This window comes from Rhincodon typus, chromosome 5, assembly GCF_021869965.1.
Source record: "Rhincodon typus isolate 14 chromosome 5, sRhiTyp1.1, whole genome shotgun sequence".
Classification (NCBI taxonomy): Eukaryota; Metazoa; Chordata; class Chondrichthyes; order Orectolobiformes; family Rhincodontidae; genus Rhincodon; species Rhincodon typus.
In genome coordinates, this window is record NC_063336.1 from 29091004 (window position 1) to 29112405 (window position 21402).

The following is a 21402-nucleotide window of genomic DNA, read 5'->3' on the forward strand; positions in this document are numbered from 1 at the left end:
GCCTACTCAGCAGTAAATCAGCCACAAGGGAGGACATTTAATTCTGAAAGCAGAAATTCTCCCTGGTGTCTGTCTTAAATGGGCGATTCCATGATCTGAAACTATGCTCCCCAGTTCTAGCTTCCTCTACAAGGGGAAAACATTCTTTCAGCATCCACCTTGTCAAGAATCTTGTGCGTTTCAATAAGATCACCTCTTATTCTTCAGAACTCTGACGATTATAAGTTCAAGCTGCTCAGTTGTCCTCATTATTCAACACTGCTTGAGTAGGAGGGTTTCCTTCATAAAACAGGCTCATTGGTGTCTTTTCCAGGGCCTGGAAAGGGGCCAGGAGGGGTCTGTACAAGAAGTATGGGTTGAAACCTAAGCTGAATGGGCATTAATCTCCTTGCAGGGACGTTTGTTTGTGCCACTCAGCTTTAAATGAATGTGGTGGGGGTGGGACCCAGAGCAGTAGGTCAGTGATTGAGGAGAAGGTAGCAGTTAAGTCAAGGACGTTTAATAGAACGAACAGGTAGGGCCAGATTAACAAACACGGCTGGACTAGTGGTCTGGACAGTATTTATTTTAATGCAAGGAGTATAAAAGGTAAGCAGAGAGCTTACAGCTTGGATTAATACTTGGAACTATGATGTTGTAGCTATTGCAGAAACTTGGTTGAGAGAAAGGTGGGACTGGAGCTCAACATTCCAAGGTTCAGATCTTTCAGTCAAGATAGCAAAGAGTGTTAAAGGGTTGGGGGAGTCGCATTACTGATTTAAGGAGAATGTCACAGCTGTATGAAGAGAGAACATCTTGGAGGGCTCATCCAACGAGGCCGTAGAGGTAGAACTCAAGAATGAAAAAGGTATAATCAAAATGATAGGTTTATAATATAGGCCACCCAATAGCCAGTGGGAGATAGAGGAACAAGTTAGAAAGCGGGTAATGGAAAGGTTGTGATAGTGTGTCATTTCAACTGAAATCAGACAAGGCCCGTGAGTAATATAAAGGAAGCAGGAAAGCATTTAAACAAGGAATTAGGAGGGCTAAAAGGAACATGAAATATCCATGAAATATTATTTGTATATTAGAAGCAAGAGGGTAGCTAGAAAAAGTGAAGGTCCACTCAAGGACAAAGGAGGGAGTTTATGCTTGGAAGCTGACAAACTCAGATTGTTTTTGCTGGAGCATCAGAGACTGAGGGGCAACTGATAGAAGTATATAAAATTATGAGAGGTATAGATAGAGTGGATAATTATAGTCTTTTTCCCAGGCTGGAAATGTCAAATACTAGGAGGCATAGATTTAAGGTGAGGGAAGGGAACTTTGAAGGAGATGTGCAAGGTAGATATTTTACACAGATGCCTGGAACAAGCTGCCGAGGAGCTGGTAGAAGCAGATATGATAGCAACATTTAAGAGGTATTTAGACAAACACCATGAACAGGCAGGGAATAGAGGATACAGACCATGTGTAGGAAGATGTGATTGACTTAGAATGCATCATGATTGGCACAGGCATGGACAGATGGGATGAAGGGCCTGTTCCTGTGCAGTACTGTTCTATGTTCTATATTCATCCCAATAGTATGACTAGTGTACCTATCTGAACTACTTACAAACTAAGCATACTGCTTTTTAACTAAGGAAACCAAAGCTGTACATAATACTCCAAGTGCGGTTTCATCAACAGTTATAACAAAGCTTTCCTATTTTTATACTCCAGACAAAAAAGGTCAACATTCATTTCCCTTCAAATTACTTGCATTGTAACTTCTTGTGAATTCATGTTTGAGGACATTCAGAATTACTCAATTGCTTACATTTCACAGTCTATTTCCAACTGAATAATATTTAGCTTTTCTTCCCTTCTTTCTACCACAGTGGATAACCTCCACATTTTCCACTTTATACTGTAACTGTCAGATTTTTTGCCTATTCATTTAACTGATCTATATCCCTTTGCAGACTTTTGTGATCATTTCATAACTAACTTTCCCATCTATTTTTGTATTGTCAGCAAATTTGGCTACAATACAATCGATCCCTCGGACTAAATCTTTGATATCAATTGTAAACAGTTGAGGCCCCAGCATTTTCCCTGTGGCACACTACCTGAAAATACTGCACTTACTTCATCTCTCTATTTCTGCTAAACCAATCCTCTGTTTATGTTAATATATTCCACCAAAATTATTAGTTTTTGTCTTGTGTAGTAATCTTCATATGCAACAATACCAAATGCCTTTTGAAAATTTAAATATATCTGTTGGTCCTCCTTTATCCATCCAGTGTTACATTTTCAAAAAGGCCTAAAAAATTTGCCAAACTAACTTTCCCTTTCACGAAACTGTTCATCCCCTTGATTGTGTTATAGTTCTTTCTTTAAAATCTCCTGCTATGCCTCCTTAGTAATGGATTCCAGCATTTTTCCAATTACAGATGTTAGACCAATTATCCCACAGTTTCCACTTTCTATTGTCTTCCTTTCTTAAATAGGAATATTACATTTACAGTTTTCCAAACTGCCACGAACATTATAATCAATACTTCCATTATTTTTGCAACCACTTCTTTAAACAGCCTTGGATACAGGCCATCAGGTCTGGGAAACAGGCTGCTTTTACTCTCATTCGTTTTCCTCAAGTCTTTTCCACCAATGACAGCTCCTCTCTCCCTTTTACCAACTTATTTTCCAATATTCTTGGCTGCTTTTAGTATCTTCTGACATGATGACACATAAAATACTTGATCAAAGTCTCTCTGCCATTTCCTGTTTCCTATTATAAATTCCCGTTTCCTATTATAAATTCCCAAGCCTCATCCTCTAAGGGACCACCATTTTCTTCAGCTTTTAACTCTTCCTTATTTGTAGAAGATCTTAGTATCTACGTTTATATTTTTTGCGAAATTACTCTTGTAATCCATTTTCTCTCTTTTTCCCACCAAATCTTGTGTCCGTAATAGACAAATGCAATTAGTTCTAACGGCAGAATCACTTTTAAATGATTTATTTGCCCGTATCACTTGCAGCGCCAGTAAATTACACCAAATTTTGATTCACAATATAGGAGCAAATTACTGCAGATGCTGGAATCTGTACTGAAGGCAAAAAATGCTGGAAATCACAGCGGACCAGGCAGCATCCATGTAGAGAAAGCAAGCGAATGTTTCAAATCTAGATGACTCTTCATCAGAGCTGATGTGAAGTGTGGAGGGGGCAACATTTATGCAATAGTGTTGGGGGTGGGGTGCTGGGGGAGAAAGGATGCTGAGAATGCAGATTAAGTGATCGGAATCTGATGAAGAGTCATCTAGACTCTTAGTCTGCTGTCTCTCCACGGATGCTGCCTGACCTGTTGTGATTTCAAGCTTCGATTCACCACTTGTTTCCTGATTGCTGATGATAAAATCAATAAAATCAATTTTAGTGAATAGCCAAAACATTAGAATATGTGTCAGTGAAATATTTCATCAAATGACAATGTTTTGACTCCACTTTTAATTCTGTTGCCACATTCCTTATAGTTTAAACTATACAAAGGTGATATTTTTAACATCTTGAATTTTGTAAAATAACATTTTAAGCTTATTTTCCTATGTGTATATAGTCCTTTATTTTTATGTATTTACTACATATCCAAAAGTACTTTTTAGTAGAATGATCTTTTATTATGAAAGCTTTGGTAGGGAATTATATCAAAATCTGTAAACCCTTTTTCACTTTTAATTAGAGTAAGAGTCATACAGCCAGAAACAGACTCTTCGGTCCAACTTGTCAGCACCCACCAGTCATCTCAATCTGGCCTAGTCCCATTTGCCAGCGTTTGGCCCATATCCCTCTAAATTCTTCCTATTCATATGCCCATCCAGATGTCTTTTAAATGTTTTAATTGTACCGGGCTCCACCATTTCATCTGGCAGCACGTCATGTACATACACCACCCTCTGCATGATAAAGTAACCCTTCAGGTCATTTTTAAATCTTTCCCTTCTCACCTTAAACCTGTGCCTTCTAGTTTTGGACATCCCCACCATAGGGAAAAGACCTTGGCTATTCACCCTATCCATGCCCCCAGTGATTTTATAAACATCTATAACATCACCCCTCAACCTGTGACGCTCCAGGGAAAAAAATGCCCCAGCCTATTCAGCCTATCCCTTACAGCTCAAACCCTCCAGTCCTGGCAACATCTTTGTAAATCTTTTCTGCATTCTCTCAAGTTTAACAACATGCTTCCTATAGAAAGGCGACCAGAATTGTACACAGTATTCTAAAAGTGTCCTTAACAATGTCCTGTACAACCACAACATGATGTCCTGACTCCTAAATTCAATGTTCTGATCAGTGAAGGCAAGTTCTTTGAAGTGTCTTCAGAAATACACAAGAGAGTTAGATTTTCTACCCATCATTCAGTGGATAGAAATGTTTGCTAATATATCCAAATGTATCATTTTTTGCCTGCAAAAACCTTTTCTCATCGACAGTATTTTTTAAAGTGTTAGGGATGTTCAAATAATATATTGTATAAATACAGAGTGTATGGCCTTGTACATTTCTCATTTTATCATTTGAGCAATGTGGTTGACTGTCAACTGCCCTCTGGGCAATAAATGCTGCCTAGTCAGAGACACCCTCATCCCGTAAATGAATATAGGATGAATAAAAAATAAAGGAGCTGAATTCTGCTTTTTCTTTCCTTTTTATAATAGTTTTCTCTCTCTTGATCATTGTACTTAAACTAACTCGAAACTCTGTAATTTGCCCATAAATCATCAATAATGCAACTTCATCAAATATTCTCCAAAAATCTAAATGCATAACAGTTGGATTATCTAGTTGCATGAGGAGAATAACAGGTTTTTTTTGTTGTAAATGTTTGATGGGATTAATATATCCGTTATTTTTATGATGAGGTCTGAGTTTTGAGGTCTGCTTGGTATAAATCATTTAGCATTTAACGTAGTGTTTCTTTGTATTGATATAGGTAAGGGAGGAAGAAGTGGAGGAGCTCCTTCAGCTGCTGGATGATTACTGTCAGTTACCTGTCGCAGGTGGAGCAGAGAATACCTATGGGAAAGTGAATATTCTTCTCCAAACCTACATTGGCCATGGAGAGTTGGATAGCTTTTCACTCATTTCTGACACTGCTTATGTTGCACAGGTAAGCACTTCTATCTCTCTCATTTGGCAGATGTAGTCTGAATAAACACATTGCATTGCTGCCTGATCACATTCTTGGTAAGAGTTAAGATCTTTGTGCCTTATTCCCATTTTGCAATATCACACGACACAGTAACCACATGAAGTTCAACTGTAACATTAATTGGTGAAAATGGATTCTAGTTAAACTAAGTTTATAAACTTAAAGTTCATGTAACTGCATGAAAGTGTGAGTCAGATTTAAGTTAAATAAATTGACTTGGAAATGATTGTCTCCCTCTTAATTATTGCATATATTGGTACTTCAAAAGGAAACCGCACAGAAAGTGTAAATTCAAGTATTTCCAGAGCAGGTTACTTCTATAAAAATTGATATTTGAATGAATATTTTTATTGTGTTCAACTGTATCTCTACTAAAAAATGTGTTTTGCAAAATAACATCAGGCTGAATTTTACCAAAAGTCAGCTAAGTATCAATTTCAGAGAATTTGATGGACAATTTCTATCTGAGCTTTCACGAATTATTTCACACAGTTCTCTGCTCCTCCCTTCATCATGTATGCACGATACCTCTACGGCGTAGTAGTCACGCTATTTTGCCCTCTCCAGCAGCGGAAGTATTTGTCACTACCGGGACTATCTGGAATTTCTATCACCGCCACATTGTTTTAAACCCAACGGTATTTCAGGCCAATTGCTACTGGAGTCATAGATTAATCACAAATAGCTCTTCACAATGCATGTCGTGGGAGAGAAAGAAAGATAAAAGGTTCTGAGGGCACGGTAATACCTCATTGGAAATAGAAGCTCAGAATTGTAAATGTATTGCCACTTTGTGAATCAAACTGCACAGGCTCCTTGGAGTTTGTGCCATGCTATGTTTGAATGTTGCCTAAGGGGTACTATTCTTTCCCTAACACCCAGCATAGCAAAGCACCTCATTATTGTTTTGGACTGACCATGGCCCACTCCCCTGACCAACCTGGAAGAACATCCCCAAATGACAAATGAGCATACTCTTGAATGATCTCTGTGCAATTCCTGACTGATCTTCCCCGTAGCCGACAGCTCTTCCCCATGGGTAGGGGAGCCTAAAACTCGAGGGCATAGGTTTGAGGTGAGAGGGGAAAGTTACAAAAGGATCCAGAGTGGTAATTTTTCCATACATAGAGTGGTGAGTGTCTGGAATGGGCTCCCAGAGGTAGTGGTGGGAGCAAGTACAATTTTGTCATTTAAGAAACATTGTGGCAGGTACATGGATGGGATAGGTATGGAGGGATATGGACCAAACTCAGGCAAATGGGACTAGCTTAAATTGTGAAAACTGGGCGGCATGGGCAAGTTGGGCCAAAGGGCCTTTTCAATGCTGTAGACCTTTATGACTCTTGATCCCTTGCCTATTTGTAGGACTGAATGTAGCCTATTCACCAGATTATAATGATACCTGACTAGTCTTGTCCAAGTCCTTGGACAATGCATTTGACTTACTGTTCAGGTACCTCCTGACTGATGACAATCCCCTTTGACTTGACTGAAGAATGTTCCCATCTGACTTTCACATGTTTGTTTGAAGCACATACAGTGTGTTTGCACGTAAGCTGATAGCACATGTTGCAGGTGTAACATTGATGTCGCATGATGCCGTACAATAACACATCTGTCTCCTCAATTCTTCACTGCTGGCAAATATTACAAGCTGCCTGGCCTTACGTCTGTAGAAAGAGGCAAGGCTCGAATGAAGTATAGTGAGCCTGTAAATTTTAAATAACGTGCAAGGCAAGGCAGGGAGCATTCAAGTAGATGCAAAGAGAGCGCTAAGAGAGTAAATGAAGAGCCCTGATATATACCCCGCTCTAACTCTGCGTAGAAATTGCAGTTGTATGCTCAGATGATTTTTAACAGCCACTTGTTTAATTTCTTTTTGTCAGGCTGTAATCAGCATATCCTTTTTATAAAAACTAAATCACAGAAGCCTCCTGTAACCCTGCTGTAACAATTTTCTTCCTTAAAAAAACATAAATGTACAATTATGGCACTATAATAAACATGTCTAGCTTCTGATTAGATCTCTAGAACCTCTTCCCTTTACAGCTAGAAAAATACTTTTAAGTTGACCCATTTCTTGCTTCATTCCTAATACTGCCAAGTGATCTTCACCATTTTCCTCTATCACAGAAAAAGACTGAAAGAAAACCATCATTTGATATTAAATCTGAAATACATCAATTTCAACAAATTATTATGATTCTGTTAGGTTAGAACTTCTGCGCAAATGTTGCAGTGGCTTGAGCAAGATTGTTACTGACTGAGGCAGGTTAACACTGAAGCAGCTTCAATACTGGGGAAAATGGAATTGGCTAAAACAGATGAGTTTTCAATTTTTTTTTTATTTACTTAAGGGACATGGGCATACCTGCTTGGCCAGTATTTATTGTCCCTCTCTAGTTGCCCTTGAGAAGGTGGTGGTGAGCTGCCTTCCTGAACCGCTGCAGTCCACCTGCACCTAGATAGACCCACAATGCCCTTGGGGAAGGAATTCCAGGATTTTGACCCAGCAACCGTGAAGGAACAGCGACACATTTCCAAGTCAGGATGATGAGCGGCTTGGAGGGGAACTTGCAGCTGCTGCTGTTCCCCAGGTACCTGCTGCCCTTGTCCTTTTAGATGGAAGTGGATTTGTAAGGTACTTTCTAAGGATCTTTAGTGAATTTCTGCAGTGCACCTTGTAGATGGTACACACTGCTGCTACTGAACGCTGGTGGTGGAGGGTGTAGATGCTTTATGAAGTAGTGCCAATCAAGCAGGCTGCTTTGGCTGGATGATGCCAAGCATCTTAAGTGTTGCTGGAGCTGTACTCATTCAGACAAGTACAAGTATTTCATCACATTCCTGACCTGTGCCTTGCAGAAGATGGATAGGGTTTGGGGAGTCGAGTGGTGAGTTCTTGTCACAGTATTCCTAGCCTCTGACCTGCTCTAGTAGCCAATGTGTTTATATGGTGAGTCCAGGTGAGTTTTAGGTCAATGGTAACCCTCAGGATGTTGATAGTGGGGGATTCACTGATGTTACATCATTGAATGTCAAAGGGCAGTGGTTAAATCATCTCTTATTGGAAATGGTCATTGCCTCACGTTTGTGTGACACAAATGTCACTTGCCAGTTTTCAGCCCAAGCCTAGGTGTTGTCCAGATCTTGTTGCATTTGAACATACGCTGCTTCAGTATCTGAGGAGTCTTAAATGGTGATGAACAATTTGCAATCATCGGCGAACATCCCAATGTTCTGATGTTATAATGGAGGAAAGGTCATCAATGAAGCCGCTGAAGATGCTTAGGCCTAGGACGGTATGTTGAGGAGCTCCTGCAGAGATGACTGACCTCCAACAACCACAACGTTTTTCCTTTGTGCTAGATTTGACTGCAACCAGCGGAAAGTTTATCCTGTGTAACCCATTGGTTCCAGTTTTACTCAAAATACATTGAAAGAAATGTTAATATTGATTATCCTGTCAAGGAAACCGGTAAAAAGTAGATTAGGTTAAGGTTTAAACACTGGCCAGTTTTGTGTGTCTTATTTTGGAAAGTACACCAAACTATATGGGTTTGATGCAGAGGAGACCACTAATGAGACCAGTGTTAAGGTGGTACCAAATGCTCTTTTCACCTGGGAATTTGGGAACAATTATTGAACCAAAAGGTGCAAATTTGAAAAATCACTTAAAGAACAAATGGAGCAGTTGGCATCTCTTGGTTATGACATGTCATAAGAGAAATTGAATCTATAATGGGTTTCAATAGAGAAATAATGGAAAGTATTGGAGGGAGAAGGAGAATATAACTCAATTTACATTTATATTTACTCACGTGGAATGAGAGTATCACTGGGTAGGCTGGCATTTGTTGCCCATCCTCAAGTCCCCAGAGACCAGTTATGAGTCCCCCATTGCAGTGGCTCTGGAATCATATAGACATGATTGGACAGAGAATGCAGATCCAAAAGCAAACAACCAGTAAGACTAGAGGTTACAAAAATAATAAAATGACAAAACTTGTAGGAATATGTAGGAATGTAGAATTGAGGTGAAAATGAAATAAGCTTTGATTTTGTTGAATGCTGGAGAAGACTGGAACAGCCAAATGGCTTACTTTTGCCCCCTGATTGTATGTACCAGACTAGGTGATATTGGCACACTTATTTCCCTAGAGGACATTAGTGAAACAGATGGAGACTTGTTTTTAATGACAATCAAAAATGGTTACAAGGATGCCATTAAACTGGCTTTTTTTAAAATTTAACTCTAGATTCTTTCACAGCATTCAAGTTTCACCACCTCCTAGCACAGGGTTCTGGATTATTAGTCAAGTGACAAAAGCACTACGCCTCCCATATTACCTCTCCTGCGAGGTCGCACAAACCTGATGGTGTAATTTTCTGTGCTGCGCAATTTTTGGAATAATGAAGCTGAAGTGAGGGAATGTTTTTTGAATAAGTTGTTTACTGTGTAAGTTAAGAGCATTCAAATAAGGTGAAATAAATGTGAAAGTGTAGAAGTAATTTTCTTTTTCGCAAGATTACATATCAAATATCCCTGAATGTTCATCTTAAAATTGCAATCTTTTTGGAAGCTATAAAAGTCAGAAGTAATTGAACCCAGCCTTGAACATCTGGATAACTACCTAGAAAAGAATAACTTTTATATGGATCACAAGAACCATGCACAATAATATATCAAGTTCATGTCTAAAAACTTATTATGTCTGTATTCTGAGCAAATTGCTACTATGGTAATTAGTGGAGCTCTCATGCTGACAATTGGCACATACTAACTACATCGGATACCTTCACATAACTTCTGCATTGGATGCTTTTTAATTTTGATTTTACTTTAATTAAGCATGGCGCAACTTTGTTTTCTTTTCTCTGTGGGAATCTCATCAAGCCATAGCTACTTTATTACTTCCTCAGCTTTATAGTGTTGTTTAGTTTCTTTCTACGGAGTACTGCATTTTATCATGTACATGAAGAAAGTTGAGCTCCTCGACATTATTTGTCTGGTCTTCAAACGACTAATATATGAGAACAACATAAGATACCCCAACTTACTAGGTGGCAGAATACATTTTATTTCTTCCTATCATATATGAGAGTTAGTTGGACTAACATTATTGATAATGAGACAGAAATAATGTTAACTAATGTAAGGTGATTTCTTCAGAGCTTTGTTTGTGAGCTTTATGCAGAGACTCCAATTTGTAGACTGTAATGTGAACATTGAAGTTGCAGGACTACTCCTTGTTTCTCAGCCAGTTGTAATGCCAGTGTTCTTCACTGTTAAAACAATCATTTATGTTGCCAAAAAGTAAAGAGTACTCAAGGTGAACATTGAGCTAGTCTGTTGGTCCAGTAAATAATTATTTCACCTTACGAAAGAACTCAGGGTGGCTTAGTGGTTAGCACTGCTGCCTCATAGCACCAAGGACTTGGGTTCAATTCCAGCCTCAGGCAACAGTCTGTGTGGCGTTTGCACATTCTCCCAGTGTCTGCGTGGGTTTCCTCTGGGTGCTCTGGTTTCCTCCCACAGTCCAAAGATGTGCATGTTAGGTGGATTGACTATGCTAATTTGCCACAGTGTCCAGGGAGATGTGGGTTGCGTGGATTAGCCATGGGAAATGCAGGGGTTACAGGGATAGGGTGGATCTGGGTGGAATGTTCTTCAGAGGGTTGGTGTGGACTCAATGGGCTAAATGGCCTGTTTCCATACTGTAGGGATTCTAGGATTTGCGTAAAACTGCAAAATGATACATGTATATGATCCGTTCATGAAATTCGAATTCTATGTCATGACAGCCTTAGAATAAGACCATAAGACTTAGGAGCAGAAGTTAGGTCATTCAGCCCATCAAGTCTGCTCCACCATTCATGACTGATAAGTTTCTCAACCTCATTCTCCCACTTTCTCCCTGGAATCCTTGATACCCTTGACAATCAAGAACCTATCTATCTCCGTCTTAAATATACTCAATGGCCTGGCCTCCACAGCCTTCTGTGATAGTGAATTCCGCAGATTCACCACTCTCTGACTGAAGAAGTTTCTCCTTATGTCCGTTCTAAAAGGCCTTCCCTTTACTCTAAGGCTATGCCTTCGGGTCCTAGTCTCTCCTACCAATGGAAACCTCTTCCCAACGTCCACTCTGTCCAGGCCATTCAATATTCTGTAAGTTTCAATTAGATCCCCCCTCATCCTTCTAAACTCCATCAAGTATAGACCCAGAGTCCTCCAACGTTCCTCATATGTTAAGCTTTCCATTCCTGGGACCATTCTCGTGAACAGCCTCTGAAGCCGTTCGAGGGCCAGTACATCTTTCCTGAGATATGGGGTCCAAAACTGCACACAATATTCGAAATATGGCCTGACCAGAGCCTTATAGAGCCTCAGAAGTACATCCCTGCTTTTATATTCAAGTCCTCTCAAAATAAACACCAAAGTTGCATTTGCCTTCCTAACTACTGACTCAACCTGCAAGTTTACGTTGAGATAATCCTGGACTAGAACTCCCAAGTCTCTTTGCACTTCAGACTTCTGAATTTTCTCCCCATTTAGACAATAGTCCATATCTCTATTCATCTTACCAAAGTGCATGACCTCACACTTTCCCACTTCCATGTGCCACTTCTTTGCCCACTCTCCTAACCTGTCCAAATCCTTCTGCAGCCTCCCCGCATCCTCAGTATTACCTGTCCCTCTACCTATCTTTATATCATCCTCAAACTTAACCAGAATGCCCTCAGTTCCTTCATCTAGATCTTTAATGTATAAAGTGAAAAGTTGTGGTCCTGACACTGACCGTTGTGGAACACCACTTGTCACCGGCTGCCATCTTGAGAAAGACCCTTTTAACCCCACTCTCTGCTTTCTGCCAGACAGCCAATCTTCTATCCATGCTAGCACCTTGCCTCTAACACCATGGGCCCTTATCTTACTCAGCAGCCTTCTGTGTGGCACCTTATCAAAGTCCTTCTGGAAGCCCAGGTAGATAACATCCATTGGCTCTCCTTGGTCTAACCTGCTCATTACTTCCTCAAAGAATTCTAACAGATCTGTCAGGCATGACCTCCCCTTGATGAAGCCATGCTGACTTTGACCTATTTTACAATGCATTTCCAAGTATTCAAAAATTTCATCCTTCGCAATGGACTCTAGAATCTTACCAATGACCAAGGTTAGGCTAATCGGCTTGTAATTTCAGTCTTTTGCTTTACTCCCTTTTTAAACAGGGGTGTCACGTTAGCGATTTTCCAGTCCTCTGGGACCCTCCCTGACTCTAGTGTTTCCTGAAAGATCACCAGTAACGCCTCCACTATCTCTTCAGCTATCTCCTTAAGAAGTCTGGGGTGTAGTCCATCTGGTCCTGGTTATTTATCCACCTTCAGGCCATTCAGTTTTTCTAGCACCTTCTCCTTGGTGATGGACACCACACTTAACTCTGCCCCCTGACTGTCTCGAATTCAAAAAGCATCCAATGCAGAAGTTATGTGAAGATATCCGATGTAGTTAGTATATGCCAATTGTCAGCATGAGAGCTCCACTAATTACCATAGTAGCAATTTGCTCAGAATACAGACATAATAAGTTTTTAGACATGAACTTGATATACTATTGTGCATACACCCTAGTGGAGGCAAGCTCACATCAGGCTACAGCTATATTCCAACCTCAACTAGCAAAGCATTATTCGTGAACCTATAAATAGTGGAGGACACTAATAACATGCCAGTAATTGCACAGTGGAGGACACTAATAACATGCCAGTAATTGACAAAGGGACGAAGGTAGGTGAGGACCTGGAAACAGTCATTATTGCGGAAGAGGTAGTGTTGGGCAAGCTAATGGAGCTAAGGATTGATAAGTCTCCTGGCCCTGATGGAATGCATCCCAGGGTACTAAAAGAGATGGCGGGAGAAATAGCAGGTGCACTGGCCGTAATTTTCCAAAATTCACTGGACTCTGGGGCAGTCCCAGCAGATTGGAAAACAGCAAATGTGACGCCACTGTTTAAAAAGGGAAGTAGACAAAAGATGGGGAATTATAGACCGGTTAGCTTAACCTCTGTAGTGGGGAAGATGTTTGAGTCTATTATCAAGGAAGAAATAGCAAGGCATCTTGATAGAAATTATCCCGTTGGGCAGACGCAGCATGGGTTCATGAAGGGCAGGTCATGCTTGACAAATCTTTTGGAATTCTATGAAGACATTATGAGCGAGGTGGACAATGGGGACCCAGTGGATGTGGTGTACCTAGATTTCCAAAAGGCCTTCGACAAGGTGCCGCACAAGAGGCTACTGCATAAGATAAGGATGCATGGCATTAAGGGTAAAGTATTAGCATGGATAGAGGATTGGTTGACTAACAGGAAGCAAAGAGTGGGGATAAATGAGTGCTATTCTAGCTGGCAGTCAGTGACTAGTGGTGTGCCTCGGGGATCGGTGTTGGGACCGCAATTATTTACAATTTATATAGATGATTTGGAGTTGGGGACCACGCGTAGGGTGTCAAAGTTTGCAGATAACACTAAGATGAGTGGCAAAGCTAGGTGTGCAGAGGACTGTGAAACTTTGCAGAGGAACATAGATACATTGAGTGAGTGGGCAAAGGTCTGGCAGATGGAATACAATGTAAATAAATGTGAAGTCATACATTTTGGTAGGAGTAATAGTAAAAAGGATTATTACTTGAATGGTAAAAAGTTGCAGCATGCTGCTATGCAGAGAGACCTGGGTGTCCTTGTGCATGAATCACAGAAGGTAGGTCTGCAGGTACAAGAAGTAATTAGGAAGGCAAACGGAATTTTGTCCTTCATTGCTAAAGGGATTGAAATAAAAAGCAGAGAGGTTATGTTGCAGCTGTACAAGGTGCTGGTGAGGCCACAGCTGGAGTACTGTGTGCAGTTTTGGTCTCCTTCCTTGAGAAAGGATGTATTGGCACTGGAGGGGGAGCAAGAGAGGTTCACTAGGTTGATTCCGGAGTTGAGGGAGTTGGCTTATGAGGAGAGACTGAGTAGATTGGGATTATATTCATTGGAATTCAGAAGATTGAGGCGGGATCTTATAGAAACATATAAAATTATGAAGGGAATAGATAAGATAGAAGTAGAGAGGATGTTTCCACTGGCAGGTGAAGCTAGGACAAGAGGGCATAGCCTCAAGATTAGAGGGAGCAGATTTAGGACTGAACTGAGAAGGAATTTCTTCACCCAGAGGGTTGTTAATCTATGGAATTCCTTGCCCAGTGAAGTAGTTGATGCTACTTCAGTAAATGCTTTTTAAAAAAAAGGTAGATTTTTTTGAACAGTAAAGGAATTAAGGGATACGGTGAGAACGCGGGTAAGTGGATCTGAGTCCACGAAAGGATCAGCCATGATCTTATTGAATGGCGGAGCAGGCTCGAAGGGCCAGACAGCCTACTCCTGCTCCTAGTTCTTATGTTCTAAATAGCAGACACAAGTAATGCAGCTCACGTGAAACCCACATTCCAACCATTGACAAACTGAAAGAATTTTGCTTTGTCAGATGAACCAGGTTTTATATGAGATGATACATAAGGAAAGTCCTATCTTCCTCCTTAGTGTATATTAAATATTCTAGGATAATTGAGGACTGAACCAGACTGTTTTTAAATGTGATGCCATTTATGATCCCACAATGAGTGTATGATTACGTTTGTACCATTAGAAATGCTGCTGACTGCTATTTCCATATATTCGCTTGATATTTTGCCTCAGTTTATCTGCTGCTGAAACACTATTCGTACCTTAATTAGCTTCCAGCTTTTCATGTTCTACCCAATGCAAACTTGAATTTCTCTAAAAATCTTCTTCATTTACTAACTTCTTCACAATTGCCTGTATTGCTCGCTGAATAGAGGATAGATGATGAAATTTAAAATATGGTTCTTTGAATACAACTCACTACACCAGCAGAGTTGCTGACCAGCAAAGAGCATTGAGATTCATAGATTTTTCTGAATCTCTGAACACACACAGAGGTTTTATTAAATGCTGCTGAAATAATTATCAGGACTATCATCATAAAGTTTTATTTATAATAATCTATGCCAATATATGATGAAATAATTTGCTGTGAAATGCTCTTGAAACTTACAGTTGATAGACAGCGTAATTGGTTAAGTTTGCAGTCAGAGTTTTTGCAGATAAAGTTAATTTATCAATTCCAATCATTTAGTTCGATTTTTTTTCCTTGATGCATTTGCAGAATGCAGCCCGTATTGTACGAGCACTTTTCGAAATTGCCCTGAGAAGGCGCTGGCCTGCAATGACATACCGATTATTGAATTTGTGCAAGATAATTGACAGGAGATTGTGGGGATGGTGCAATCCACTGCGCCAATTCTCGGTTTTGCCAGGTCATGTGCTTGCAAAATTGGAGGAAAAGAAACTCACCATAGATAAGATGAAGGACATGCGCAAGGATGAAATAGGTAAGATAACCTTAAAAGGCCTCTAATGCCTGAGACCATTGGTAAACATTTAATGATGCAGAATTTAATGACACCTGTGCATGGATTTGGAGGGCATGTGGGGCATTTGATTGGGCAGGAGGGTGCAGGTTGGGTACTCCACCATATCCCTGCATCTACCTGATTAAGTCACTGTTATTAGAATGCTAACTACATAGCAGTTAAAGGTAATGCAGCAAACAAATATTAGGAATTCATTAGGTTGATTAGAAAATATCTAAAGTGGTTAACAGATGAAAAAAAATACCATGGGCAGTTTGGTGATAGAATTCAGTTGTGTATAAGAGCACTTCTGGATATAAAGAGAGATTAAATATCGAAACTCCACAATCGAAGGGCTGTTAAGGTACAGTGATAGTGCCCTTACGTCTGGGTTCAAGTCCCACTTTGTTTAGGTGACCTAGTTAATCTGATCAGGTAGTTTGGGCCTCTTGTGACACAGTGGTAATGTCCCTACCAGAAAGTCAGGTCGAAGTCCTACCTGCCATGGAAGTGTTGGCACAAGATGTCTGACCAAGTTGATTTATATAAATAAATAACAGCCAGCTAGAAGGATGAGAAGAACATATTTAAATGGGGAAGCAAACTGTGTGTGAAGAAATAAAGAAACTGTTCCGAAGTATTTTGGTCTCTGTATGTGCTTCCAAATAATGTAAAAAATTGAAACTTTTGAAGTGGTCTATGTTTAACAATAATACTTTCTTTTCCTGTCACATGATGCTGCATCACTGACAGTGCTGTTTTTAGAAGTGCCTTGCTGACATGCAGGTTGTGTAATTTGTGTGTAACAAACTGGTATATTTACAGCAATTGGTAAGATTATGGTTACAAAAATGTTAAATGGTTTTGCTAAAGCACAGAATTTATTAGGTGTCAGATGAATTACAAGGTGAAAATGCAACTTTTAAACAGGTCAAATTGAATATAAAGGAAATCTCTTTTTGCACTTGAGAATGCAAAGTATAGATAGCCTGCTTTCCAACATGCATATACACACTACTTGACACTTTGATACAACCAATTGATACTCAGTGCCTTTTGTTGTTTTTCAACACATCCCTATTTATACTTTGGATGTATTTCTGTATGTAAGGTTTTGTTTGCTTGCAGAATTAGAATTTGTTTTTAATTGCAATTAGTTGAATGCAATTTAGGCAGCCAGGCTGCTATGCCATTTTGAGTTAACTGAGCTCGTTGGAGCATATAAGTCTAACATCTAAAACAAAACTTGTAACATCAAGTTCAGTTCTTTGCAAAATGTCAGTTTAGTTGTAAGTTGAAGTAATTGTACCTTATTGATTTGAGAAATGAATAAAATACACGGAATTCTCAATTTTGTTATTGGAGTTAGATTTTAATACATATTACATATTAGCCTAACATGGCTAACCACTTAAGAAAGACTGTTGAAATTTAAACTTTATTTCATCATTTTTCTACTTAATACTAAGAAGAACTGAAACATTTAACTTTTACTTTGTTTCTTTATTTTTCTCTTTTGTACCTAGGTACCTTTGTACCTAAGATGGCACTGGGCATAGCGACATTATACAATTTTCACTATACTCGTGTACTCCCATACTTGTGCGCACATGACAATAAAATCTAATTCTAATCTGTAAACACATTGTATGACAATGATGTGACAATGCAGATGGATTATTCTTTGACAATCCTATTGACTGGTGTGTGACATAAACTGCGAAAAGAGAGTAAAAGGACATAATTTTCTATATGTACAGAGATGTTACTATTAGCTACACGCACGGAGTTTTTGCGGCATGGGGAGAGGTCATTAGCCTCGTGGTGACTGTGCTGGCTCTTTGAAGGATCTTTCCAACTTAATCCCACACCTCATTTTTTTCTCATATCATTGAAAATTGTTCAGTTTTGAGTACAGTTTAAATTATCTTCAGAAATTTCCTGTGAACCCTACGACCATCATCATTTCAGGCCAGGGGAAAATGGTGGTGTAGCAGTTATTCACAATCTACAAATTCTGGTCATTCGGGTATCGAAATTCTCACTCCTTGCTCCATCAAAACTACTTCCTGAATACCTCTGTCAATCATTTCATTAAACTTCTCAGTTTCTCCAATCTCTCCACATATACATAAAAAATAACAGAAGTGCCAAATCCCTAGCAATGTTCTGCAAACTTCTTCTGTACCTTCTCTAAGACCATGACATTCTTCCTAATTGAGTTATGCAGAATTATACATAATTCGATACAGCCAGTGATTTGTGAAAAAAGATTTCCATGTTTTGTTACTTTTTAATCATTTATTTGTAGGATATGGCTGTCTCTTGGTTAGGCCATCATTTATTGCCCATCCCTTGTTACCTAAGAATCCAACACGCTGCAGTGGATTTGGATCAAGTGTAGGCCAGAACATTTTAAGGACAGCTTTCCCCCACTAAATGACATTAATGAGCCAGATGGCTTTTATGACAATTGACAGTGGTTACATTGTTGCTATTAGATTAGCTTTTAACTCCAGTTTTTTTTTGTTGAATTCATATTTCACTGTTTGCCATGGTGACCTTCCAAGCCATCTCTCCAGAACATTGTCTTTGGATTCTGGATTATGAGTCTAATAACATTACCACCATGCCAGTGCCTCCTCAATTATCCCGATTTTCATCTTCAAGGTAATCTTAGTTAATGAAGGTGTTCACAGCCAGAAAACTCAGATTTTTGGCGGGTGTTTCTACCACCAAAGCATATGATGGTTACCAGAGGGAGGACAAGGGTAAATAAGGATAAATTACACACTTATTTTTAAATTTAGAATAAAATTAAATTTAAAATTAGGTTAAGATAGTTTTAAAATGCTATTTGAAGTAAGAGTGAGAAAGTATGAAATGTATTTTGTATCCTATTATAAACACTATTATGATAGTGTTTGTTTTAGAGCCACAGTGAGAACTTGAAAAAGCCTTAAACCTGTTGGCGGTCTAGGGATTATGTGAGCATGTGTCTAATACAATTGAGAAATACATGGAAACTTCAATACAGTGAGGTTTTAGTAGATGCCAGATGCTTTTAGCTTCATGTCTGAGTTTATTTTTGCAGTGGTATGTGTCTATTTGCCTGCGTTTTTACAAGCAGTAGTTTGTTTATTTTTAATGGAAGTATATTGAGGCTGGATTTATTTGTCTCCAAACTTCCAGCTAAGCAAATATTTTGGTACAAGAATTTGTATGAAAATTTCAGAATAAGCATTTTCTTGGGAAGGAAAGTAGTGTTTTACCTTTTGAAGGAAACATATTCAATTTTTTATGTTTATCCACTGAGGTGGCAGAGTTACTATTTTTAAATATGACCAGGGATAAGCCACATTTGAAAAGCAGGACGTTAAATAATATTAGAAGGCAGACCATAGGGAAATGTAATTTATATTGGCATATTTCAAAGAAAGTTATTTCCATTTCTGTATTTGGTTGTAGACATTTGCGGATTGTTTGTTAAATCATATGCTTTTGTTCATCCAAATTTTATTCTATTGTCTAGGCCACATGCTACATCATGTGAACATTGGGTTAAAGGTGAAGCAATGCGTTCATGAAATTCCTTCTATAGCTCTGGAAGCAAGCATCCAGCCTATCACGCGCACTGTCCTTCGGGTCCGACTAACCATTACTCCTGACTTCAAATGGCATGATCAGGTAAATATAAAATCCATGATGATAGCAAAACATGCAAAGATTTCATAACTAATTATTACAACTCACTTTTAGTGACCTGCGGTATTGCATATACTTAAAATAAAAGTTTATATTTGAGCGGGATTGGTAAAAGAAAGATTGTTAAAAAAAATAATGAGCTATGTACTATGAATTTTGAGCCCCATGTTTTAATGTACTGTTAAGGCATAAAGTAGAAGCTCTTGCTTTGAAGTGCTTTTATTCATATATTCTAACTTTAATTAGATGATGGCTTCCTTTGAATGGACTGAGTAAGTTTTTGCAAGCATTGTGCTTTTGTAAGTTAATCACTTTGATTAATCTCACAGCTAGAGGGAGCTGAGGCATTCAGTCTGTAAGGAAAAAACTTTGTTCTTGATGACAACAGTTTGTATTTAATACATGCAAAATGATAAAAAGTCCAAATAACTTTGAAATGGGCATCAGACATAATCAAAATGGAGAATTAAGAAGGCTGGACAAAGGTATAATTGAATAATAGGTGTCACAGCTTGCCAACTTGCAAAATATACTGTTATTATTATTCTGTTTCCTGTTCTGTAACCAATCCTGTAGCCAAGTTAGCATAATTCCCAACTCCACGAGTCTTTATCTTGGAAATAAGCATTGTATGTGGCACTTTATCAAATGCCTTTGAAAATCCACATATACTACATCCTTTGGGTATGTTTTACCTACACAACAAGTTACATTCTCAAAATTTCTAATAAATTTGTCAAGCATAATTTCTCTTTCATAAGGCCATATTGACTGTACCTGATTGTGCTATGATTTTTCAGTGTATATTCAAAGCTTTCTTAAAAATAGCTTCAAGCATTTATTCAACAAATAAATTCGGACTAACATGCCCTAGTTCCCTGTTCCTCCTTTCTGAAAGATATATCGAGATTTAAATAATTACAAGTACGTTTGGTTTATCCTTTCTTTGAAATTTAATAGCCTACAATGTGTATATGCCTTTTTGAATAATTTCTGGCACAAAAACCAAGAAACATTTAAATTTTGAACACAATAAAATGTGTGCTTAATTTTGGTAAGTCCAGCACAAGGGTCATTTCCCTTGAACTCAAACAACAGTTAAAATTAAGCAGTGTGTAAACATTAACTTGGTGATAGACCTTATTACACCCTGTAGATCAGTTATAGGGGTGCTATTTACACCTCGACAGAAACTAATGCAATATAACCTGAACTAGTTTGTTTTTCCTCTTACCTTAATTTTAATACACACAAGCAATTTAAACACACCTGAGACTTCAGAAATGTTACAGTGATTTAAGTGTTACATTCAGTTTTAACAGTGCTGTCTGTGCACCATATACATGACTTTTAACTATATGTGAAATAGTATTATGATGCACAAAATTCCACTGGGTATTCAAAGTGCTCCCTAAGAAAAGTATCCCAACTGTTTTATATTTTCAGGATCTGTTGCTTGCATGTTAAAAATCATTGCTGCTTTTTCACTGTTTGAGGAGATGTCTGAAATACTTGATAGAAATAAGTCATTAAAATATTATGAAGTGCTTCACGTGACGAATGACACTTTATTTTCTAGAATAGAAGCATTCTCCATGTGGTCATGTGCATTTAGAAAAACTAATTGTAAAAAAAAATAACAAGTGTACATTTCCTTCAACATTTTAGAACTTTGACAATTAAAATAGCAATTAAAGATCATGTGGAATATGAGATTTTTGTAAAATGAGGCCATAAATCAGAAATAAGACTTTCACACGACTATTCTGATTTTCTCATGTAGGCTTGCTATTAAGGAAACTTTAAATAAGCAACAGGTCCTTGCTTAATTCATCTTTAATTTCACTGTATTCCACAAAAGATCATTGTTAGACTGTTGGACCACTTCTAACAGATAAATACTTGTCGTAATGTTTATTGGTAGATTTGAATTGTATTTATGTGCCCTTGTCCAGTCCCATATTTAGGAGTTCAGTAACTTTTTAATGCATGCAGCCATATTTTGGTTTATGTTCTTATGAATCTGACAGTGTAA

At 38.6% G+C, this 21402-nt stretch overlaps 1 protein-coding gene across 2 annotated transcripts in view; it reads left to right on the plus strand.

Annotated features, from left to right (window-relative positions):
• Window positions 1–21402, plus strand: part of ascc3 (activating signal cointegrator 1 complex subunit 3) — a 494022-nt gene that overhangs the window by 314432 nt on the left and 158188 nt on the right. For both annotated transcript variants that reach the window (XM_048596924.1, XM_048596923.1), the window contains exons 20-22: window positions 4970–5146; window positions 15416–15641; window positions 19195–19349. In XM_048596924.1, the coding sequence (XP_048452881.1) occupies window positions 4970–5146; window positions 15416–15641; window positions 19195–19349 (558 nt within the window). The remainder of the gene's footprint in view (window positions 1–4969; window positions 5147–15415; window positions 15642–19194; window positions 19350–21402) is intronic.